Raw genomic sequence first — 25,064 nt, 5'->3', positions numbered from 1 at the left:
TGTTTGAAGTGTGGCTGGAGAGAACATGTAGTATGAGGTCTTTACATTAGACCATAAGACTATAAGGCTTAGGAGTGGAGGTAAGGCCATTCGGCCCATCGAGACCACTCCACCATTTAATCATGGCTGATGGGCATTTCGACTCCACTTCCCTGCACTCTCCCCGTAGCCCTTAATTCCTTGCGAGATCAAGAATTTATCAATCTCTGCCTTGAAGACATTTAACGTCCCGGCCTCCACTGCACTCCGTGGCAATGAATTCCACAAGCCCACCACTCTCTGGCTGAAGAAATGTCGTCTCATTTCTGTTTTAAATTTACCCCCTCTAATTCCATGGCTGTGCCCATGGGTCCTAGTCTCCCCGCCTAACGGGAACAACTTCCCAGCGTCCACCCTTTCTAAGCAATACATTATCTTGTAAGCTTTGACTTACCCGGTAAACTCTCCCCTCAACCTTCTAAACTCTAATGAGTACAATCCCAGGATCCTCAGCCGTTCACCGTATGTTAGGCCTCCCATTCCAGGGATCATCTGTGTGAATCTCCGCTGTTCACGCTCCAGCGCCAGTATGTCCTTCCTGAGGTGTGGGGCCCAAAATTGAACACAGTATTCTAAATGGGGCCTAACTAGAGCTTTATAAAATGTCAGAAGCACATTGCTGCTTTTATACTCAAACTCTCTTGAGATAAATGACAACATTACATTCACTTTCTTAATCACAGACTCAACCTGCAAGTTAACCTGTAGAGAATCCTGGACTAGCACTCCCAAATCCCTTTGCACTTCGACTTTATAAATTTTCTCAATGTTTAGAAAGTATTCTTCTTTCCAAAGTACAAGACCTCGCATTTGCTCATGTTAAATTTCATCAGCCATTTCCTGGACCACTGTCCTAAACTGTCTAAATCTTTCTGCAGCCTCCCCACCTCCTCAGTATTACCTGCCTGTCGACCTAACTTTGTATGCCCCCCGTCCCTTCATCCAGATCATTAATATACAAAGTGAACAGCTGCAGCCCCAATCCTGAACCCTGTGGGACACCACTTGTCACTGGTTGCCATTCTGAAAAAGAGCCTTTTATCCCAACTCTCTGCCTTCTGTCAGACAGCCGATCCTCAGTCCATGCTAGTAGCTCACCTTAAACACCATGGGACCTCACCTTACTCAGCAGCCTCCTGTGAGGCACCTTATCAAAGGCCTTTTGGAAATTTAGATAGATAACATCCACTGGGTTTCCCTGGTCAAACATACTTGTTACCTCTTCAAAGAATTTTAACAGGTTTGCAGGCATGACCTCCCCTTACTAAATTCATGCTGCCTTGTTCTAATCTGATGCTGCACTTCCAAGAATTTAGAAATCTCATCCTTAACAATGGATTCCAGAATTTTACCAACAACTGAGGTTAGGCTAATCAGCCTATAATTTTCCATCTTTTGTCTTGATCCTTTCTTAAACAAAGGGGTTACAACAGTGATTTTCCAATCATCTGGCACTTTCCCTGACTCCAGTGACTTTTGAAGGATCACAACCAAAGCCTCCGCTATTTCCTCAGCCACCTCCCTCAGAACTCTAGGATGTAGCCCATCGGGGCCAGGAGATTTATCAACTTTTATACCTTTTAGCTTTTCTAGCACTTTCTCTTCTGTAATGCCTACCATACTCAACTCTGCCCCCTGACTCTCCCTAATTGTTGGCATACTACTCATGTCTTCCGCTGCGAAGGTTGATGCAAAGTACTTATTAAGTTCTTCAGCTATTTCCTTATCTCCCATCACTAGCCTTCCAGCATCAATTTGGAATGGCCTCATGTCTACTTTTGCCTCTCGTTTGTTTCTTATGTATTGAAAGAAACTTTTACTATCATTTCTAATATTACTAGCTAGCCTACCTTCATATTTGATCCTCTCTTTTCTTATTTCTCTCTTAGTTATCGTCTGTTTATTTTTGTAACCTTCCCAATCTTCTGATTTCCCAGTGCTCTTGGCCACTTTATAGGCTGCTTCTTTTTATTTGATACATTTCCTGACTTCTTTTGTCAGCCATGGTTGTCTAATCCCCGCCACCCCGCCCAGATAATCTTTCTTTTATTTGGGATGAATCTCTGTCCTGTGTCCTCAATTACACCCAGAAACTCCTGCCATTGTCGCTCTACTGTCTTCCCCACTAGGCTCTGCTTCTAGTCAATTTTCGTCAATTCCTCTCTCATGCCCCTGTAATTACCTTTATTTAACTATAACACCATTACATACGATTTTGCCTTCTCTCTTTCAAACTGCAAACTGAACTCTACCATATTATGATTGCTGCCTCCTAAGTGTTCCCTTACTTTAAGGTCTTTTATAAAGTCTGGCTCATTACATAGCACTAAGTCCAGAATTGCCTGCTCCCTTGTGGGCTCCATCACAAGCTGTTCCAAAAAGCCATCCTGTAAGCATTCCATGAATTCCCTTTCTTTGAATCCACCGGCAACATTATTCACCCAGTCCACCTGCTTATTGAAGTTCCCCATGATCACCGTGACCTTTTGCCTTTCTGACATGCTCTATCTATTTCCCAGTGCACCTTGTGTCCCTGGCCCTGATCACTGTTAGGAGGTCTGCACGTAACTCCCATTATGGTTTTTTTGCCTTTGTGCTTCCTCAACTCCAGCCACACAGACTCCACATCATCTGACCCTGTGTCATTCAGTGCCGTAGATTTAATTTCATTCTTAACTAACAAGGGAACCCCACCCCCTCTGCCCACTTCCCTGTCTTTTCGATACATTGTAAATCCTTGGAGGTTTAACTGCCAGTCCTGAACCCCCTGCAACCATGTCTCTGTGATGCCTACATAATCATTGAAGATGATTTGTGCCGTTAATTCATCTACTTTGTTACAAATACTACGAACATTTAGGTAAAGTGCCTTAATGCTAACTTTCTTATCATTATTGAGATATTGGAAATCATAAGATGTCCTAAGTTATCCTTCCTTTTTGCTGCATTCCTAGTCTGCCTCGAGCTCAAACCCTGCACACATGCTATCCTGCTGCTTACCTTTCCACTTAACTCCATACTCCCCATCGCTTTTGCTTTCCCTTCCCCACTGACCCAGAAGTTTAAAGTCCTCCTGACTACCCTATTTATCCTTTTTGCTAGAACACAGGTTCTAGATCGGTTCAGTTCGAGACCGTCCCAACAGTACAGATCCCTCCCGGTTCAAAAACTGATGCCATTGGGACTGAAATTTGTGGAAGATTGTAATTGTGCAGAAGCAGTGAGACCAATATACACACAGTGGCATTGGCTGATACAGTGAGGGAGTGGAGGAGGGTTTAAACTAGGCTGGTAGGTGAATGGGATCCTGAATGGAGAGACAAGAGTCAGGGTAGTAGAAATGGAAAGATAGAACAGGAGAAAGCAAACTTGGAGAGCAGAGCAAACAAGAACATATACAAAAATGTGAAAAAAAGACATTGTGAAAAAGTCTAAAGGTATTATATCTGAGTGCACAAAACATTTATAACACTATGAATTAACAATACAGATAGTTGGACGTGAGCATGACGTGATTGCAATTACAAAGATATGGTTGCATGGTGACCAAGACTGACAACTGAACATTCAAGGATATTCAACATTTTGGGAGGCCAACCTAAAAGAGAGAAGAGGATGAGGTGGCTTTGTTAATGAAAGATGAAGTCAGTATCACAATGAGAAAGAATATTGGCATAGAAAACCCAGGTGTGAAATCAGTCTCTGGGAGTTGAGGTTTCCTCAGTCCAAAGATATACAGGCCAGGTGTATTGACCATGCTAATTTTTTCCAAGGTGTCCAGGGATGTGTAGTCCAGGTGCATTAGCCATGGTTAATGTGGAGTTACAGGGAAAAGGTAGGGAGCTGGGTATGGGTGGGACACTTTTCCGAGGGTTGGTGTGGACCTGATGGGCTGAATGACCTCTTTCCACACTGTATTGATTCTACTGGAATTTTCTGAGGATGTAACTGATGGAATAGAAAAGAGAGAATGGGGATGCAATAGTTTGCAATACTTGGCACGTGAGAAGAAAATTATTATTTGCTTTTATTTCTGTGTTTGGGTGTTCAAACTCCTTACCTGTCAGGTGTTGAAATTCTTCAAGAGCTATTTTTATTGCAGACATCTCTGGGTCAAATTCCTGAAAGCTACATTAGAGAAGTCATTAAACTGTTTATTTTAAAATGGGCCAATGACTGTTTTAATAGCACTGACAGGAATTTGACACAGACATGGCAACCAGTTTGTTGAAACCTCCGCAGATAAAAATTCGCACCCCCGCCCTGCTATTTTATGCTCTGAGAGTTTTTGATGACATTTTAAAATAGTTTGGACAAGTTTTAGCTTTGTGAAGCCTAGCTACCCACTGTTACCTTTCGTGGCTGACCATTGTCAGGTCAGTAATGCACGCAAATGTTTGCACAAGGAGCACAATTCTAGGTTCCAATTGTAAAAGAATTACAAACCTGCTAAAATATATTTAATTTTTAACAATGCGTTTTTAAAATTTATTCGGGTGATGTGGATGTCATTGGCTAAGCCATCATTTCTTGCCCAGACTGAGTAAGAACAGCAGATTTCTTTCTCTGAAGAAAATTCAAATTAGTGAACCAGCTGGGTTTTTAAGAGGACAGCTTTTTGTTCGATATTTTATTCTTCTAATGAGTTCAAATTTCACTCTGGGCCGTGATGGGATTCAGACGCCTGTACCCAGAATATTAACCTGAGGTTCTAGATTATTAGTTCATTCATTCCTTCACCCAATTTTCACCTTTTCATTTGATTTGTTTTTGATTTATCATTGTCACATGCACCCAGGTGCAATGAAAAGCTCTGTTTGTGTGTAGTACAGGCAGACCACACCATACAAAGTGCATTAAGGTAATAGAACAGAGTGAAGAATACAGTGCTGCAGAGAAGGTGCACAGATCAAAATTGAATTTAAAATTTGATAAATCCATTCAGAAGATGTTCTTAAATCTGTTGAAATCTGTTGAAGTCACCTTCCTTCTCAAAACTAAACCCTGTTCACCACCTTCCTTATTCTAAACCCAAACACATTTTTCTCCATTTCCTTTCCGAAACCTGACTGTTCTTATGCTGCTTCCTTCTCAAAAAGCAACTCCTGCTTTCCAATAATGTGACCTGAAACAGATCGTTTTCCGCTTTGGAAGGCTTTATTTTATTTGGAACATAGTTGTTTCTGCCTCTTGTTGGGATATGGCTGAGTTACTTATCTCTCATGCAAGATGGTAAACATCCCATTTTGTTCCTGTGAATCCAGACAATACTGTTGTGATCAATTGGTTCATGTTTGATTATGTATGTTGATTCACTGTTCCGTGAACTGTGTTCTATTTGTCGAGCCAGAGAAAGAGAAACTCAACTGGACATTTTGGTCTGGAGACATTTTGGAGCATTCAATAAAACTCCTATCTCAGACAAAAGTTTTTTTGGGGTATCCTAGTGGTTGTGTATGTGTTAAAGATCTAGACCTGAAAGTAGGAAGTATGTTCACTAAGTGCAAATGACACAAAAATTAATGGTGTGGTACATAGCAAGGAGGAAAGCCTTTGACTACAGGACTATATAGATGAGCTGGTCAGATCAGCTGAATAGTACCAAATGGAATTTAATCTTGAAAGTGTGAGGTGATGCATTTTGTCAAGACTAACAACTCGAGGGAATACAGATGGAATGATATGATCCTAGAATGTACAGAGGAGCAGAGGGCTCTTGGTGTGCATATCCATAGATCCTTGAAGTCAGCAGCTCAAATAGACAAGGTGGTTAATAGCCATTTGGGATGCTTGCCTGAATGAACCAAGGCATTGGCTACAACAGCAAGGAGGTTATGATGGTGATACACATAATGTTAATTAAGCCACAGCTGGAATATTGTGTGCAGTTCTAGTCACCAACTATACAAAGGATGTGATTACATGAGAGAGAGAGTGCAGAAGGGATTCACCAGGATTTTGTCTGGCTGGAGCAATTCAACTGTGAAGAGAAGTGAGATAGACAGGTTTTTATTTCCTTCGAGATGAGAAGTCTAAAGCGGGAACTGATTAGGGAATGGCAGACGGCGTTTAATTTGGATAAAGATGAGGTATTGCATTTTCCTAAGACAAGCAAGGGCAAGATGTACACACTTAATGGTAGGACCCTGGGTATTGTTGTCGAACAGAGAGGCCGAGGGGTTCAGATACATAGTTCTTTGATAGTTGTGTTGGAGGTAGATAGAGTGATTAAGAAGGCATTTAGCATATCTGTTTTCATTGCTCAGACCATTGAGTACAGGAGTTGGACGTCATGTTGAGGCTGTACACAACGTTAGTGAGGCCACTTTTCGAGCACTGTCTACAGTTCGGATCGGCCCGCTATACGAAGGACGTTATTACTTTGGAGAGGGTTCAAAAAAGATTTATAAGGACGTGACCAGGACTGAAGGGTTTGATAGGCTGCATCGGCCGAGACTTTATTCACTGGAGCGTAGGAAGTTGAGGGCTGACCTTATAGACATTTATAAGATCATGAGGGGCATAGATAAGGTGAATAGCAGAGGTCTTTGTCCTAGATTGAAGGAGTTCAATCTGCGAGGGCATATTTTTAGGCAAGATGAGTCATGCAGTAATGTACAATATAAACAGGCCTTTCGGCCCAACTCATCTATGCTAACCATAGTGTCCATTCAGCTAGTTCCAATTGCCTGCATTTGGTCCATTGCCCTCTAAACCCTTCCCATCCATGTACCTATCCAAATGTTGTTTAGATGTTGCTATTGTACCTGGCTCAACCATTTTCTCTGGTTGCAGGAAAGGGATCGTTTCTGTTTGTCAGTAGCTGTTGCAGGCTGGTTGTTGGTTTATGGGCTACCCTTGTAACTAGTAGTTATAATAGTGCTACATAACCAATAAAATTATTGTAATATTCGAAATACCATGCAAGGACTGTAAGAAATATTACATAGACCAAACTGACAATAAGGATACATGAACACCAACTAGCCACCAAGAGACATGAGCGATTCTCACTGGTCTCAATACACACAGACAAAGAAGGACATGAATTTTACTGGGACAACATATCCGTAATAGCACAAGCCAAACAGAGACATGCCAGGGAATTCCTGGAGGTCTGGCATTCCAATGGGAACTCAATCAGCAAACACATTGAACTGGGCCCAATATACAAACCACTGAAAAACAGAACTTGAAGTAATGCCAATCACCCCAACAAAATGAAGCATATAAATAAAAAGTGGGACAGAACACCAATGCTTATCTGCAATATCTCTACATATCTGTTCCTCAGGTACCGCTGGCTATTTGTGGGTCTTGAATACATTACCAACAAAGTGACCATCCCCTTCTTGTTTCTAAGTTCTAATTAAGTGGCCTCTTTTGATGACCCCTTAAGAATATCCTCTCTAAGCACTGTTGTTATGTACTATTTTATCAAAAGGGAAACCTGCCCCCCACCCCACCTTCCTCGCTTACTTGTACTTCTGTCACGCCTGTAGCTTCTGTATCCCAGAACATTGAGCTGCCAGACCTGCCCGTCTCTCAGCCCTGTTTCTGTGATGGCTACAGTATCCCAGCTCAAAGAGCCAACCCTTGCTGTGAGCTCATCTGCCTTACCAGTCAGGTCTCATGTGTTGAAATAAACACATTTTAAACCAGAGGTCTTTTCCCTCCCTTTACTGTGTCCCTGGCTGTCCTGAATAGTAAACTTGCTCTCGATGGCTAAATATTTCCCACTGACTTCTCGATGGCCCCTCTCATATTCAGAGTACAGCCCCCCCCCCCCCCACCCCACACACACACACACCGCCCAGCAAACTAGTTTAAACCCTCCTTAATAACACTAGTGAATGTTCCCATGAGGATATTGGACCCCGTCCGGTTAAAGTGCAACCCGTACCTCTTGTACAGGTCACCTCTAGCCCAAAAGAGATCCCAATGATCCAAGAACTGAAAATTTTGCCGCCTACACCAGCTCCTCAGCCATGCATTCATCTGGCCTATCTTTCTATTTCTATCTTCACTGGCATATGGTACTGGGAGTAATCTTGGGGTTCACTACCCTTGAGGTTCGGCTTTTTAACTTCTTACCTAAATGCCTATACTCATTCCACAGGACCCAATCCCTTTCTCTGCCTATATCATTTGTACCAATGTGCATAATGACTTCTGGCTGTGCACCCTCCTGGCACCCAGGGAGCAACACACCATCCTGGTGTCTCTTCTGCAGCCACAGAATCTCCTGTCTGACCCCCTAACAATTCAGTCTCCTATCAGTGTCAAAAGCAAAGTTGCTGGAAAAGCTCAACAGGTCTGGCAGCATCTGTGAAGGAGAAAACAGAGTTAACGTTTTGGGTCCAGAGACCCTTCCTCAGAACACCTTCCTATCAGTATCACTCTGTCTGACTGCACCCTTTCCCCCTGAGCCTTAGAGCTGGTCATGGTGCCACTGACCTGATTGCTGCTGTTAGCTCCTGAGAGGTCACCTCCTGCCCCACCCGACTGTATCCAAAGTGATATACCTGTTCTTGAGGGGAATGGCCACAGGGGAACCCTGCATAATCTGCCTTCCCCTCCTTTACCTCTTCTGGTCTCCCAACTACCTGCACCTTAGGAGTGACCACTTCACTATAGCTCTTATCAATGATGTTGTCTGTACCCTGGATGATCCTGAGTGCATCCAGCTCCAGTTCCCTAACACAGTCTGTCAGGTGCTGCAGCCGGGTGCACTTCTCACAGGTATAGCCACCAGGGACACTGGGAGTCTCCCTGATCTCCCACATCCTGCAAGAGTAATGTGCCACTTCCCTAATCTCCATCAGTCTAATCAAAAAGAAAGTAGAGTTAAAGAGCCCTTACCTGTATCCCTGCTCAGCCTCCTCACGCCAAAACCTCTTAAGCAAAGGCCTCAACACTTTCCCTCTAATACAGGCCCACTCTTTTAATGATAGTTCCCTAAAATAAAAGGGGCTCGAGGGGCAACATTTCACACAGAGGGTGGTTTGTATGCTGAATGAACTGCCAGAGGAAGTGGTAGATACAGTTGCGGTTACCACATTTAAAAGACATTTGGATAAATATGTGAATAGAGGAATATGGACCAAGTGCAGGCAAGTGGGACTAGTTTAGTTTCGGAAACTTGATCAGCATGGATGAGTCGGACCGAACGGTCAGTTTCTATGTTGTATGACTCTATAACTGTTCCTCGTAGCAGAGGGGTCAAAAATCAGGGGCACAGTTTTAAGGTAAGGAGTGGGTGGTTTGAGGAAAATTGTTTTTCACCAGTTGGTTGTAGGTATCTGGAACTCATTGACTAACAGATTGGTAAAGGCGGGAGCACTGGAGCCATTTTAGAACTATTTAGATTAATATTTGAAATATCACCGCATACACAGCTACAGGGCAAGTGCTGGGAAGTGGGATTAGAACAGATGACTTGCATGGGCACAAGGGGACAAATGGCCCTTTCCATGTGGTAAAACTAACAAAACAACGCTGTTATGGATGGAGGGAAAGACTGGAATACACTTCAAAAATATAGAAAAGTAAAAATATACAATGGACACCTAAGAATCTTGTAATTTTTAAAAAAAATTTCAAGCTCTTAAAAGTGAGGAGGCCCAAAGAGTTATCTTCCGAATACCTCAACATGCGATACAATGTTGGAACTTGGCCACGCCAAAAGTCTGCATTTAATTCCACTGTTCTCCTGTTTAAGGTACCTCTTTTGCTGAAAGAACTGTTTTTCTTACCTAAGGATTGTACTCAGCTGTTTAAATAGAGATACTCTACATACAAATAAAAGCAAAATACTGCAGATGCTGAAGGTATGAAATTAAATCCAAACATCTGGAGGAACTCAGCAGGTCAGGCAGCATCTGTCGAGAGAGAAACAAAATTAACGTTTCAAGGTCAATGACTCTTCTTCAGAATTTTGGTTCCTTTTCTAATTCTGGCCTATATCATGTGTGGCAATAGGAATCTGATGAGATTCCCAGTGATTCTGTATCCCTCTTTGCACATTCCATGAGTCCAGCTTAGCATGTGAACATTAAACAATGGCAGTATGCATTTTTGCACATCACTGCCATGAAAGTTTAAAAAAAATTCCCAATGCACAATCCTAAGAGAGGCATTCCAAGCCAAATTTTACAAAAAAATTTAGAGACATTATGAAGGTCAGGGAAGATTTTATAATACAGTGTGGAGCTGGGGGTCACAGTGGGCCACGCAGGGTCAGAGGAGCAGGAAAGCTGACCCAAAATGTCTCTCTTATTCAAATAGATGGTGTTTCAGGTTTTAGCAGTGGAGGCGGAAGGTCTTTTAAGACAGAGGCTACAAACAGCTGAAGGTTCTGACATTATACATGGAGGAGATGTGAAAACAATCTCCACAGGTAAAAGGCTAAGATGCTCTAGAAAAGCTGTAAGGCGTTAGGAGATAGGGCAGGCCAGGCATGATCAAGGAAGGATTCATAGATGAGGACAAGAATTCTAACTGTCATTTACTGAGGCGCAAGGAACCAACATAAACATGAGGACGGGTATAGCTAGGTCATGCTGTTTATTGCAGGGGAATAGGATACGGGCACTAGAGTATAGCGAAAAGTTTCCAGAGGTTGAACATTGGAATGTCACCAAGAACAACACCAGAGTGATCGCATGTGGAGGTTTCGTGCATTTCACTGATCAAGGGACTGAAGTTGCACAATACTGTATGGCTGGAAAGAAGCAATCCTTGCGATCAAAGAGCTAAAGTGCAGATCAGAACAACACGGAGACTGAGAGGTCATTGCAGGTCGTAGGAATGGCATTGTTTGTTTAAAGGGTGAACTTGAGGAAGGCAGGCAGCTGGTGAAATTGGGAGAGACAAGACAAACAATTGAAGGGCCGAGCAAAATCAGGGAAGATGAGTAACTGTTCTGCACAGGCCAAAGTGAATTGAGTTAAAAAAAAAGTAACGGGTTAAAAAGATACACAAGTTAGTCTCTGGGTTCCATGAAGAATGGACATTTCAGGCTAAGTAATCTTTCCTTATAGTTAAAACCTTCAACCAAATAGCATCCTGATAAATGTCCTCTTCACTGGCTTGGCTGGCTTCCAGCATTCAGAGAGAGAGAGAGCAATTAACTTCCTTTACTTGTAGCGTGGGGGTGCCTAATGTTGTCCTTAGATTGTGAATCTCACAGCACACGAGTCCACAACAGCATGACAGCCCATTAATACACACAGACCAGTGCATCCTTCAGCTGTAAAATTAGGATTAGAACAAATATCCCTCCTGCAAGCCATATCAGTTCAATGACATTCTCACTTTTAAAACTGTCTGGCTTATCCTCAGAACACTACTCAGATAGGCCGCTGCTTGAAACCTGTTTTGCCATCCAATTAGATCAGTGCCTCTGAATCTGAAGTTTGTGGCCCCCTCGAGGTCTGTGATTGGGTGTCTGACAAATCACCCTCCTTCAAGAATAAAATCTTTTACAAGTCCCATTTTGTGAGCAATGTCAACAAAAGAAACAATTAGATAGATCACTATTGATGTTAGCCATGCCCCACTTGCCCAGAATAAGACTTTAAAATATGCTAAAATATTTTTCCAATGTCACCTGCAAGAATAAATTGGTTTAATTTCTCCACACTGAAGTGAGTTTGACGTGATATGGTGGTCCCACTATCATTGTTATTGCAGGAGATCTTATCCACTCTCTTTTTCCATTAGTAACAATTCTTATGAACAATCCCTGGATGAGAGACCTCAATTTATTACGATTCCAGAAGGTTATTTTTAAAAGGATCCCTTCTCTCATGGATACTTTTTCTAAATGTATTTGTATTTTACAAATAACCAAATGAACAGGCTTTCTTTGTCAAAGTGTGAGTTAATAAGCTACAAAATCTGGGAGAAGATTCTAAAACATGACACTCGTGCATACAGATTATAAATGCGAACAGAGCAGAAAGATAGCAGGTTAAAATGAAATACAAATCAGTCTCTGGGTTCCATGAAGAGTGGACATCTCAGGCTATCTAATCTTTATTCATAGCTTAAACTCTCCAACCCAGGTAGTATCCTGTTAAGTATCCTCTGTATCCTCTTGACACCCTTGGTCTTTGTCATGTTTCATTCTCAATGTTGACCCCACTGGCTTTGCTGGCTTCCAACAGTCAGAGGGAGAGAGTCAGAGTGAATTACTTCCTTTACCTGCAGTGTGGGGGTGCCTAACAGTTGTCCTCAAGCTGTAAACCTCACGGCACTCTAGTCCATACTAGTATGTCAGCCCACAGACCAGGGGCTGCAGTTGAAGTTTGCAACTTCTTTTCGGTGTTTATTTCTGAAAGGGTAACACAGGTTTGTCTACAGCTTGGGACACAATCTACACAAGATGACTTTCTACTGAGAATGATAGATAACTCCTCATGCGTGTTGTCACCACTGAAGTCCGCACTCCTTGTTTTGAGTTGCTTCTCTCACAGGGCTTGCCAGTCAGCCATTGAACTTACATCCACAATCTTTTGGCTGTATATCCTCTTTTAAAAAGCACATTGCACTTAGAATTTCAATATGCCCATAAGTAATTCAAAGATATGACCCATTGGCATGACACAATTCAACTGGCTCTCTTCAGGGCAGGATGAACAGCATGCATTCTCCTCCCACCATGTTTAAAATGAGTAAATGGAGCATCAGGTCAGTGGGGTTGGGTATCCATTTCGTGAGGTAACAGACCAAGAGTTAATCAAAGAATGGTTCACTGACATCCCATTAATTACAATATTCTAAATGTGATTAACTCTTGCTTGCTCTGGGCAATAATCTACAGGACTAAGGGTGGCACAGGTGACTGACCAGAAGACCCACTGCCACTGCTGGCAGCTCACACCCCTGGATCGACTACCAAGGGGATTCACTCACACATAGTTGGCTATCAGGAAGGTTGGTCAATTTCATGATGGAAGTGACTCTCCACATGAGCATCATATATGGTTATCCATCTGATTCTTGACTATTATGAAATTTTGTTGTGTGCCATTTAGCCACACATGATTAACCATGTGCCAGAAATGATCACTTCTCTTTCAATTCCTCCTGCTTCCTACAGACAAAGGGGGTGGCCATGGGTACCCGCATGGGCCCAAGCTATGCCTGCCTCTTTATAGTTTATGTGGAACAGTCGCTCTTCCGCACCTACACTGGCCCTAAACCCCACCTCTTGCTCAGTTACATTGATGACTGTATCGGTGCCGCTTCGTGCTCCCAGGAGGAGCTCGAACAGTTCATCCACTTCACCAACACCTTCCACCCCAACGTCAAGTTCACCTGGACCATCTCCAACACATCCCTCACCTTCCTGGACCTCTCTGTCTCCATCTCAGGCAACCACCTAGAAACCAATATCCATTTCAAGCCCACCAACTCCCACAGCTACCTAGAATACATTTCCTCCCACCCACCTTAGTGCAAAAACTCCATCCCCTATTCCCACTTCCTTCACCTCTGCTGCATCTGCTCCTAGAATGAGGCATTCCACTCCCATACATCCCAGATGTCCTCGTTCTTCAAGGACCGCAACTTCCTCTCCACAGTGGTCGAGAACGCCCTTGACCATGTCTCCCACATTTCCTGCACCTCATCCCTCACACCCCGCCCCTGCAATAACCGCCCTAAGAGAATCCCCCTCGTCCCACATACCACCCCACCAACCTCCACATACAACACATCATCCTCTGACACTTCCGCCAAGTACAATCCGACCCCATCACCAAAGACATTTTTCCCACCCCACCCTTGTCTGCCTTCCGGAGAGACCACTCTCTCCGGGACTCCCTTGTCCGCTCCACACTCCCCTCCAACCCCACCACATCTGGCACCTTCCCCTGCAACCGCAGGAAGTGCTATACTTGCCCCCACACCTCCTCCCTCACCCCTATCCCAGGCCCCAAGATGACCTTCCACATCAAGCAGATGTTCACCTGCACATCTGCCAATGTGGTATACTGCATCCGCTGTACCCGTTGTGGCTACCTCTACATTGGGGAAACCAAGCGGAGGCTTGGGGACCACTTTGCAGAACACCTACGCTCAGTTCACAATAAACAACTGCACCTCCCAGTCACAAACCATTTCAACTACCCCTCACAATCCTTAGACAACATGTCCATCCTGAGCCTCCTGCAGTGCCCCAATGATGCCACCTAAAGGTTGCAGGAACAACAACTCATATTCCGCTTGGGAACCCTGCAGCCCAATGGTATCAATGTGGACTTCACAAGCTTCAAAATCTCCCCTCCCCCCACTGCATCCCAAAACCGGTCCAGCTCGTCCCCGCCTCCCTAACCTGTTCTTCCTCTCACCTATCCCCTCCTCCCACCTCAAGCCACACCTCCATTTCCTACCCACTAACCTCATCCCGCTCCCTTGAGCTGTCCATCCTTCCTGGACTGATCTATCCCCTCCCTACCTCCCCACCTATACTCTCCTCTCCACCTATCTTCTCCTCATTCCATCTTCAATCCGCCTCCCCCTCTCTTCCTATTTATTTCAGAACCCTCTCCCCCTCCCCCTTTTCTGATGAAGGGTCTCGGCCCGAAACGTCAGCTTTCCTGCTCCTAAGATGCGACCCTCTGTCACATCTTTTAAAGGGTGAACAGGCGATTCGAAGAGGCAAAGTTTCCTACAAATGTCACACATGGAAATTGCTGTAGGGTGATCGCTGCCTTGTTTTCAGGGCTGATTGTAAAACCAATCTGAGCTCTGCATTGCTTTGTACATCCAACTACCTTGATCCTTCTGTCCAACAAAGACACATCCCATTCACACATCCCCAGATGTTTGGAAATGATAATGGGCACCATACCCTAAACATTTAAAAATGTGTGACTGTAAAACTCTGACCTTATAGGATTGATTTTCTTCCTCTTCTCTCCCGCTCTCTCCCAAAACCATCTGCAAAACTTATTGGCCCCACTTACCAAATGGCCTCCAGTCAACCTCCTTTCAGACAAATTACTACATTTCAATTTGCCTCTCAAAGGACAGTGTCAGATGCCTTTCACCACCTGCTCTTCAACGGAGTCAGAGATCTTAATCTCAGCAGCGCGATCCTCAGATCCAAGAGATGAAAGTGCTGAACACTAATAAAGTCGATGTGAGTTTTCTTAAGGTGATTAAGAAATATGAGGAGTTGAGTTCTTTATTTTTACAGTGTTCTGTCAGAGTGACACATAGCTTTGTTTATTCAGTGTTGAGATGTTGGAAATTCTTTAAAAGCACCCGTCAGTGAGATTCATTATCTCAGCAACTTGAGCTGTGATGAGTCAAAGAAGAATTACAGGTTCCAGGCACATTATTTGTCCAAGCAAAGTGATGTTCACTGTTAACTTGCTGAAGGTCTGGATGGACCAATGTGAATGTCCAGGAGTCAGTGAGGGCAACTTTTGATCAGGTATTTGCACAATGTTCAAGCTCCCAGTCTTAGTCAACATCTTCTGAGTTAGCATAATAGATCGAGATGTGATGCAGCCTCTCCACAAGGAAGAAATAGTGTGTTTGTGATATTCACCCATTGCATTAGTTGGAATTACTTGCAGCCTATTACAGCCCTGAGCTGAACATTTCAATTCCTACCTGCTTTAATCCAACTGCACCAAGCACAGAATCCCTGGTCCATGAAAAAAGCGCAGAAGGGGTCGGGGTGAAATCACTAAGTTCTTTAGTATCCTCTGATAGAAGGTATACAGCTATAGACATGGATGATAACAGGATTAGACTTAGCTGTGATATCCCAGAAATCATTGACTGTGCCAACACTTACATTCTGGGTTCATATTTGCAAAGTGACCACTTTGGCGAGGGAATCATTGGTGACCATGTAACTCCTGCTGGTAAGGAATCACCACTTTGGGAGGAGAGCTGGAAGGCAAAGCATCAATAGCTGGAACAAATAATCTTCAAAGAGACCCGAGACATGACCTGCCCTTTTGGTATCATCATTCCGCAAAGGCACAAGAGACTGTATAAATAAAAAGAGCATATTTATTGCCAAACAAACAATTGGGATTATGCAGTGTGCTTAAAACTGGTGTTAAGACTTGATCTGCTGAGCTGTGGCCTGTTCATTTGCTTTGGAATGAGACTGTAATGTTTGGCTTTTTAACTTTGCTTCATGTTTTTATGACTTATGGTTATACTGTGTATAGTTGTAATGTAATTTTCTATTCTTCATTTCACTATTCTATAACTAAGGATTTTGCATAGGTACCTTTGTATCTAAAATGGCTCTGTAAGTGGGCACTTTTAAACTTTTCACTGGACTTGTTTGAGTACATGTGACAATAAAGCCAATTCATTTCAATTCATTTCATTTCAATTCAATTCAGTTCAATTGTACCCTACTTGCACAATAAGTTCTGTGATATCTGGTTCCTGCTCTATTTATCCTACAGTATAAAACAGACAAAACTGCAACATGCTACTGAATCAAAACCCAAACTCGATTTTATTTCTAGCAATATATTTTTGCATTCAAAGAACACCTCTACAGGTTGTAAAACCCATTATCAGCTCATATCAATGATGAGCACAGTCCACATGTAGACAGAGTATGGCGGGTGCATGGGCAAAATCCCTATTTATCCACAGTGAGTACCTCTTCAGTGCAAAGTGATGACAAAAATATAGACCTGTCCTCCATTTGCTCAATTGATACAGGCCAATTGTCACAGAAAAATCTTAACCCTTTTCTGAAATATGGCAAAAATGTGTTTTGGGGAATTGAAATCCCATTCTTGGATCTGATCTGTTCGTGTTCTGAAATGCCTGAGCTGTCGAAACTGAGCATGTGTTGATTACAATCCAGCACAACACAAACCTGGTTGATAGCATTTTCCTCAGTTGAAGCTATTGTTTTCGATTACTGGAGGCATTCTCTGACACAGTTTCTCAAAAATGTTGACTTGCCAAATGAATTAATGAATGAATGCACACTTTCCAAGCTACTTTCAAAACGTAACCAATGTTTCAGGCAAATGTCACAGACAGAATGCTCTCACAAGTGACAATAAGAAGTCTTTCAATGAACTTTCCTTCTTGTGGGATAATTGGTTTACTAGGATCTTTAATGAGTGCCTGAGCTTGGAGGATAGGGTTCCAATGTAACATCTCTCTCAAAGAATGCAGCATTGTGTCAGTCCGACACTGTTGTATCAACTAGACCATTGCTCAGTTGTCAAAGTGGTTTCAAATCCACGACCTCTTCCTTTATGACAAACATGCTGCCACTGAGCAAAGGGAATGCATTCTGAAAGAAAGACAGTGCTCATTCACTCCGGATTTGGAAAAGCCACCCTTGAATTTAAACTTAGCCCTTTTGACATTCAGCCATCATGAACATTTATTGTTTTATTATAGATGTCATCATTGTATGTTGGGACTCTAGACCATCTACTGTTTAAAGCCAAACTTCCAAAGGCTGCATTATCAGTGTAGTTCAGGTCTGAAACTTCTGAGTGTAGTCTCATTATAAGAATCACCACTTGCCCACCAACACTAGCATCAGAATGAAGCATCTCTGTACTTGTGGACGTGATGGCGTAAGAAATTTGCCAGTGGATGAGTAATCCAGTAAACCATAGCAATATGAGAAATAGAATTCAATTTAAAACAAAAACTGGAAATTAAAACTTAATTTTAGTCAGAGACAGTTGTAAAATCCAAACCAGCTCGGTACTGTAGTGCCCTTAAAGGAGGGATTCTTGTTTTTACCCATTCTGGCCAATATCTGTCTGTAGTTCCAGGCTGATGCGGTTAAATTTTAACTCCCCAGTAAAGTTGTCTAGCCAGTAAATGAGTTGTATCGAATACAGGGCAATCAGGAATGATCAGGAAATGCCAGCCTTGTCAGTGGTGCCAAATTTAAAAATTAATGCAAAAGAAATTGCATTTCACTACCGTTTCAGCAAAGAAACTCCACTCAAAGAGTTCCTACATGTGACTGTGTAATCCCCTGAGTGATTTGTGCTCCATGCAAATGGAATTCTCTAATCGGCATGTAGGCTGAGGCTGGACAGTGCTATCTTCTAAGTGCAGTTCTATGACAATAGCCAGCACAATTTAAGTAGGACTCTGTGGGGTAAATGAACCACTGTGCTGCTGAAACATCTAGACTAACCCTCTGTTTTTTTTTGCTGCAGCAGACACTGGACCATTGTGCAAGCAGCTGACACAGTGGGCGGACGCTGTCCATTTGCCTCAACACTGTGATATTCGCACAACACTGTGATATTAACAAGATTCTGTCATATTCACAAGGCTCTGTGATATTCATTCACCAGGGCATGTGTTCACCTTGTCCAAGTATCAGGAGAAAAAAATATTCCAGCCCGGGTTTGGTAATCATGCTTCCTGACATTAGACAGGTGTCAATATGCACAGAATTGCACATGAGTAATCACCCATGTCTCTGAAGTCTCTGATGGGAGCAAGCAATGACCAGAATTGTTTCATTCACCACTGCAGGGCTGCATTAGACGAGGGATGAGCCAGCATTGCTCACTATCCAGGGTATTGTGCTCTAGAAGTAAATGTATCTCCTTCAGAAGACAAATGTAGACACCTTCAACTCCTCCACTTCTGCCTATATCACTTGGCAAATCAGAACAGCTTGATAACCCACACTGCCTCGGCTCCCAGACATAGGATGGTTGTTTGGATATCAGGAATCAGCTGGCACCCAGCGATGTAAAACTAACTCACTGGGAGGAAAGCCACTTTTAGGAGATGGGAACACTCAGCTGGGTGAATTAAGGGAGCAAGATTGACAACTCATCACTTGCACAAACGTCCAAACTAATGTCAAAACAAAAGGACCAAAGCGGCCAGGATAGCTCACATGCTGTAAAATCTTCCAGCAAAATACCTGGTTTCCTGCTGAAGAGACATACATTGAGTCTGTGGCTATCGAGAATGAAATAGATGTTTTGCTCAGATCGTCTCCGAAATCATCAACCTCATTTTTATCTTTCTCGAATCATACAGAAATGAGGGTGTTTCATTGTTATTTGAGACTGGTCCCAAGGCTTTGACTGCGCATGATATATTTCAGCTTCTGAGCACAACAAAGGCCAATTCTGTTGATTGAACCAAGCAGGTTCTTTTGCAAAATACTTCAGATGCTGGAAATTTGAATAAAATAACAAAAAATGCTGGAAATACTCAATGGAGGAAGAAACAGATTTAACATTTCAAGTTGATGACCTTTCATCAAAACTGAGGAAAGTTTAAGCCCATAATAGGTTTTCTGCTCTTTGAGCGTTTGAGGGAGGGATGGGCAGGCTTTTAATGGTTCTTAGCTTGTGAAGGTGGTCTCTGTGGAGCCAGTCAACTTTAATGTGATCACACACAAGCTGCTATAATTTCCCTTTGAGTCTGTTCTTTGGATTCACCTCATGACCGGAGCAATAGAACTTGTGGATAAACTTTTCTTTATTAGTTATAACTGTAAATTTCAAGTTTTGAAGTGAGTAGACACTTGCATTCTGCCTCTGAATTCTGAGCTGGCATCCGACAGCACCTCCTGTTTCAGGGGTACGGATGATCCCTGTCCCCTTACTACCTAGGCTTTGGGCACACACAAAGCCTTCTGAACCAATTGGATTTACCAATCCATTGGAGCGGGAAGGATGGAAAGAACGTTCACACTGGAGTGTTAATCAGCCTGTGAACCCCACCTCACTTCACACTTTAAGGAAGAAATGTGTCGGTAGGAAAACATCAATCTCTTAAGTTATTGCTTCAGAAAATTGCCCTTTCCTACACACCAAGGCGGTGAACGACATGCTTCAGTGATTGATGCACTCTGTTTCATTTGGCACCAGGACAAGGTATATCATCAGGTGGTGACAGTCAGTATTCCAGCTGGCTTTAGTACTATCCTTCAGCTTCCCACACATTTACAGGTGAATATGTCTTTCACTGCAGTGTCTATCCGTCATGCACTGCTGAGGGCTACAGCTTGCTGAAGAGGCAAAACTCCCAAAAGAACAAAAACAGAAGTTTCTGGAAAAGCTCAATAGGTCTGGCAGCATCTGTGAAGAAAAAAAATCAGAGTTAACGTTTTGGGTCCGGTGACCCTTCCTCAGAACAGACTATCAGTTCCGAAGAAGGGTCACTGGACACGAAACGTTAACTCTGATTTTCTTTTCTTCACAGATGCTGCCAGATCTGCTGAGTTTTTCCAGCAACTTCTGTTTTTGTTCTTGAATTACAGCGTCCTCAGTTTTTCAGTTCTTTAAAACTCCCAAAGGGTTGCACCATGCAATGACATGGACTGGGCCTCTGACTGCAGCTCTCTGTTAAATGGGACACAGTAAGTGATATGACCTCTCTTGCTTTGTTTTTCCCCCCTCAACCCCCACAACTCTGCCACACACTCTTGATGTGCCCTTTGATTCCCTGCCCTGTCTGTTTGCTTTGGCTCACTCTGCTGCCCTTGATCCACCTCCTCATGCAATACCTCCACGTGACTGTCACTCATCCTGACTGTGCTTTCTGATTGTGACAAATATTTGTTGTTTCAGGTCGAACGGGAGAAGTTGAAGTCTGAAGAAGATGCCCTGCAGCTCTCAGCTGAGAAGGGACAGCTGGATCAGTCTCTCACTGGCGCAGAAATGGATCTCGCAGAAACACAAAGACAGATTCAGCAGCTGCAGGTCAGCACTAGTTTAAAGCGACCACAGATATTTAATAACCTTCACTGAAGCAGTCTGTGAATTCTCCTGCAAATTGCTTGCCATCCATCCTCATTGACTGGCGTGAAGTCAGAGACTGGCATCAAGTCGCCAAATCAGAAACGTTAAGCAATTCATCACCTGCCTGGACTGTTACCCTGCTCCTGCCCTCGCACTGTTATCCCATGTTACCTTGCCCCTCTACACTTTCACACAGAAGCAACAGCAGTCCATTCAGCCCTTCAAACTTATTCCACATTTGATCAGTTTATGGTCATATTGGATTTACCCCTCATCTGCACAAATCAGTTTGGATCTTGATATTTTTGATGGATCCAGTACCCACAATCCTTTGGGAGACAGAGCTTAGATTTTTACTCACCATCTTTAGTTATCTTTTATGAGCTGTGGGCATCACTGGCGCATCCGACATCTGTTTCCCATCCCTAATTATCCTTGGGAAGGCGAGCCAATTTCCTGAACAGTCCACCTGGTGCTGGTAATCCAGAATGCTATAAAAAACAGAGTTACCAGATTTTGACCCAGTCACTGCGAAGGACCAGTGATATAATTCTCAGTCAAGATAGTGTGTGAGCTGGACCGGTTTTTGCAGATGGTGGTTTTTTCATGCATTTGCTGTGTTCTTGTCTTTGAAGATGGTAGAGGTTGTAGTTTGGAAAGCACTTTTGAAGCAAGTTTGCTGAGTGGATGTGATGCATCTTGTAATACAGTACACACTGCTGCCACTGTGCATTGGTGTGGGAGTAAATGAATGTTTAAGGTACTGGACTGGTGTCAATCAAGTTTTGCCCTCGAAAGTGCTGCAATTCCTGATTGCTGTTGGTACTACACGCTGCAGGCAAATGGAGCTATTCCATGTGCTGGGTACCCCCATCATTGACAATGGGAGTGTTTATGGAATTTCCTTCTCTGATCCCGGATGCCCTGTTTCCCTTGTTACATCATCATCAGCTTCACTTTTAGAACCTCACCTGTGGGAAAAAAAATTAAAAACCCAAACATGTGGGGGCAAGGCTAACTAATGTGGTTACTGAAAAGTCAACTCCAATGCATTTGTCCAATTACTAGTAAGTATAACATTTTAAAATTAATTCAGAAGATGTGGCATTCCTGGCATTTATTGACCATCCTTAGTAGCCATTGAGAAGGTGGCATCTGCTTCTTGAAATATTGCTGTTATGTGTTGTAGGGTAGACACACAATGCCATTGGAGATGGAGTTTCAGGATTTTGATCTAACACTACTGGAGGAACAATTATATAATTCCCTACCAGGATGGTGAGTGTCTTGAAGAGAAACTTGCAACTGGTGGTGTTCCCATGTATCTGCTGACTTTGCCCTTTTAGATGGAAGAGGTTGTGGTTTTGGAAGATGCTGTCTGAGGAGCCTTGCAAATTTTGGCAGGACATCTTGTATATGGCACACACTGCTGGCACTGTATGTTGGAAGTGGAGGGAGTGAATGTCTGCCGATATGGTGCCAATCTAGAGGAGCGTTTTGACCTGGATAGTGTCAAGATTCCTCAGCATTCTTGAAGATGCCCTCATCTAGGCAAGTGGAGAGAATTCCATCACACTCCTAAATTATGCCGTGTAAATGATGGACATGCTTTGGGAAGTTAGGAGCTATTGTACTCTCTGCAATTTTCCTAGCCTCTGCCCTGCTCTGGTAGACACTCTGTTTATGTGATGAGTCCAGTTGAGTTTCTGGTCAATGGTTACCCAGGATATTGATACTGGAGAATTCAGTTATGGTAATGCCAATGATTATTAGGGAAGATGGTCAAATTGTCCCTTATTAGAAGTGGTCATTGCCTGAACATTTGTGTGGTGTGGATGTTACTTGCCATTTTTCAATCTAAGCCTGGGTATTGTCAAGTCTTGCTGCTTTTGGGCATTGACTGTTTCACTGTTTGTGGAGTACTAAATGGTACTGAACATTGAGATATTGTCAGTGCATATTCCTGTTCTGATGGATGCAAGGTCATTGATGAGGCAGCTGAAGATGCTTGAGTCTGGGACACCAACATGGGGAACTCCTGCAGAGATGTCCTGGGGCTGAGATGACTATCTTCCTATGTGCCAGGTATGACTCCAACCAGTGGAAAGTTTGCCCACTGGTACTCATTGAATCTCACTTGGTTTTGCTCGGGCTGCTTGATGTCACCCTCAGTCAAACATAGCCTTGATGTCAAAACAGTCAGTTTCACTTCAACTCTGAAATTCCGCTCTTGTATCCATGTTTGAACCAAGGCTGCAATGAGGTCAGGACAGGCAAGTTGAAGATGGTTAACAACAGTGACTGAAGTGCTTAGCCATACTGCCTCATTCTAAAAGCCTATTAAGATCTGTAAAAGTATTCTGACTCTTGTGTGATGCTGGATGTGAGGATGACATTGATGTACATGACCACCAGCTTGGCAAGGACGCATTGATTATATGTTGTCTGCTACATTACAGCAGTCCAACCTCACCTCTGGGAATTAATCAGAAATAGTAGCAGGAAGGTAAAGCGGTCTCCCTAGTTTTGCAGCTCAGCTCATTTGGATTTTCTGGTTTTCCCTTCATAGTTGGCACGGAGATCAGACAGCAGAAGCAATCATTTCCAAGACACTATCGGGCCAATGTTGCTACCCATCTCAGCTGGGCATGAGATCAACTTGAAGTTGATTTCATAAATTAAACCATCTACTGCTTCAATGGAACTGTCTGAGAAGCTTTAGGCAGCTTCTGGCAGGCACTTTCTGTGCTTTCTGCCTGCAGAGCTGAGACAATACGTGAAGGATTCACACACCACCCTCTAAGCTGCTGTTGGTCAAAATGTCCTCATTAGATTAGATTCCCTACAGTGTGGATACAGGCTCTTCAGCCCAACAAGTCCACACTGCCCCTTGGGGCATCCCACCCAGACCCATCCCCCTCTAACCCACACACCCCTGAATGCTACGGGCAATTTAGCATGACCAATCCACCTAACCTGCACATCTTTGGACTGTGGGAGGAAACCGGAGCGCCTGGAGAAAACCCACACAGACACGGGGAGAATGTGCAAACTCCGCACAGACAGTTACCCGAGGCTGGAATCAAAACCGGGTCCCTGGCGCTGTGAGGCTGTAGTGCTAACCACTGAGCCACCGTGTGTCCTGAAATTCTTTGATAAAATTGGCGTGTCTCCACTGTGGGTCAACTGCCAGTAGCCAAGTATTTAAAAAATGCTGTCTGAGCTGGGTGCAAAAGATCTCCAGGAACTATATTTTGCAGAAGAGTAAGGGAACTATCCCCAAAGTCCTGACCAACATGTATCTCTCAAATAAAGAACGACTTATTTGGTCATTATCACTTTGCTCTTTCTGGGAGCTTGCTGAGTGTTGCAAATTTCCTGTGTAACAACAATGAGTGCATTTCCGAAGCAATTAATCAATTAGAGTATATTTTGTGAGATCTTGAGTGCATGAAAGGAGCTGCACAAATAGAGGTCTTTCTTTCACAAGACACTTGCATGCGCTCAGCCTGGTCTTCAGCACGTATCTCAGAAAGCTTAGCTCGTATTGATGATGTTGGCATCTTTCTTGACAGGGTCTGACAGCTGAAATGGAGCGGAGCCATGGCCAGCGACTGATTGAGCTGACGGCCCGTCACCATCAGGAGCTAGAGAAGGAAACCGAGCGCCTACGGAGTGCCCATCAGGAGGCTGAGAGGACCCTGCAGGCCAGGGAACGTGCCCACAGGCAGCGGGTGAAAGGGCTGGAGGAACAGGTATGTGCTCCGCATGTCTGGTTTACTTTGTCGGCGTCAAAAAGTTGACAAGAAACTGTAGCACTTCAACTACTCAGTGGCACCAGACCCGAATGCCCCCAAAAAACAGGGGATTTAGCAAAGGTTTAAAAATATGAAAAGAATAGACAAGATAAACACACACACATATTTCCATTGACAGGTATAGTAAAGACAAGAGGTCAAGATCTCCAGATAAGAGCAAGATACACAAAGCGGTGAGATGAGAGGATGTTTAATCACACAGTGTTCTTGGAATGTGGAATGTTTTGCTACGAGTGTCAGGCACCTCCAGTACTCAGAAAAAAATATTATTTAATTACAGGAAAAACAGCGTAAAATAATTAAGGGAAAAGCAAAAATGTGTGACTAGGTGGGGGAACTCGTGGCTGCATGGCATTAACCCCTGTATGTGGTCTATTACCAGAGCGGGTGAGATGGGCTCAGTCGCATCCTCTTGAGCTAAAGTGCATATGAATCTATATATTTCTTCAAGTAGATT

General features: G+C 43.4%; 1 protein-coding gene and 1 long non-coding RNA gene across 2 annotated transcripts in view; one reads left to right on the top strand and one right to left on the bottom strand.

Moving 5' to 3' along the window:
- Window positions 1–25,064, bottom strand: part of LOC125457820 (uncharacterized) — an 86,812-nt gene that overhangs the window by 20,599 nt on the left and 41,149 nt on the right. The gene's annotated exons all lie outside the window — the stretch shown is intronic.
- Window positions 1–25,064, top strand: part of crocc2 (ciliary rootlet coiled-coil, rootletin family member 2) — a 270,040-nt gene that overhangs the window by 240,169 nt on the left and 4,807 nt on the right. The window contains exons 34-35 of the mRNA XM_048542456.2: window positions 20,619–20,750; window positions 24,365–24,544. Coding sequence (XP_048398413.1) covers window positions 20,619–20,750; window positions 24,365–24,544 — 312 coding nt within the window. The remainder of the gene's footprint in view (window positions 1–20,618; window positions 20,751–24,364; window positions 24,545–25,064) is intronic.

Source organism: Stegostoma tigrinum, chromosome 14, assembly GCF_030684315.1.
Source record: "Stegostoma tigrinum isolate sSteTig4 chromosome 14, sSteTig4.hap1, whole genome shotgun sequence".
Lineage (NCBI taxonomy): Eukaryota > Metazoa > Chordata > Chondrichthyes > Orectolobiformes > Stegostomatidae > Stegostoma > Stegostoma tigrinum.
The sequence above is the reverse complement of the archived record's forward strand: the minus strand, read 5'-3'. Positions and strand labels throughout refer to the sequence as shown.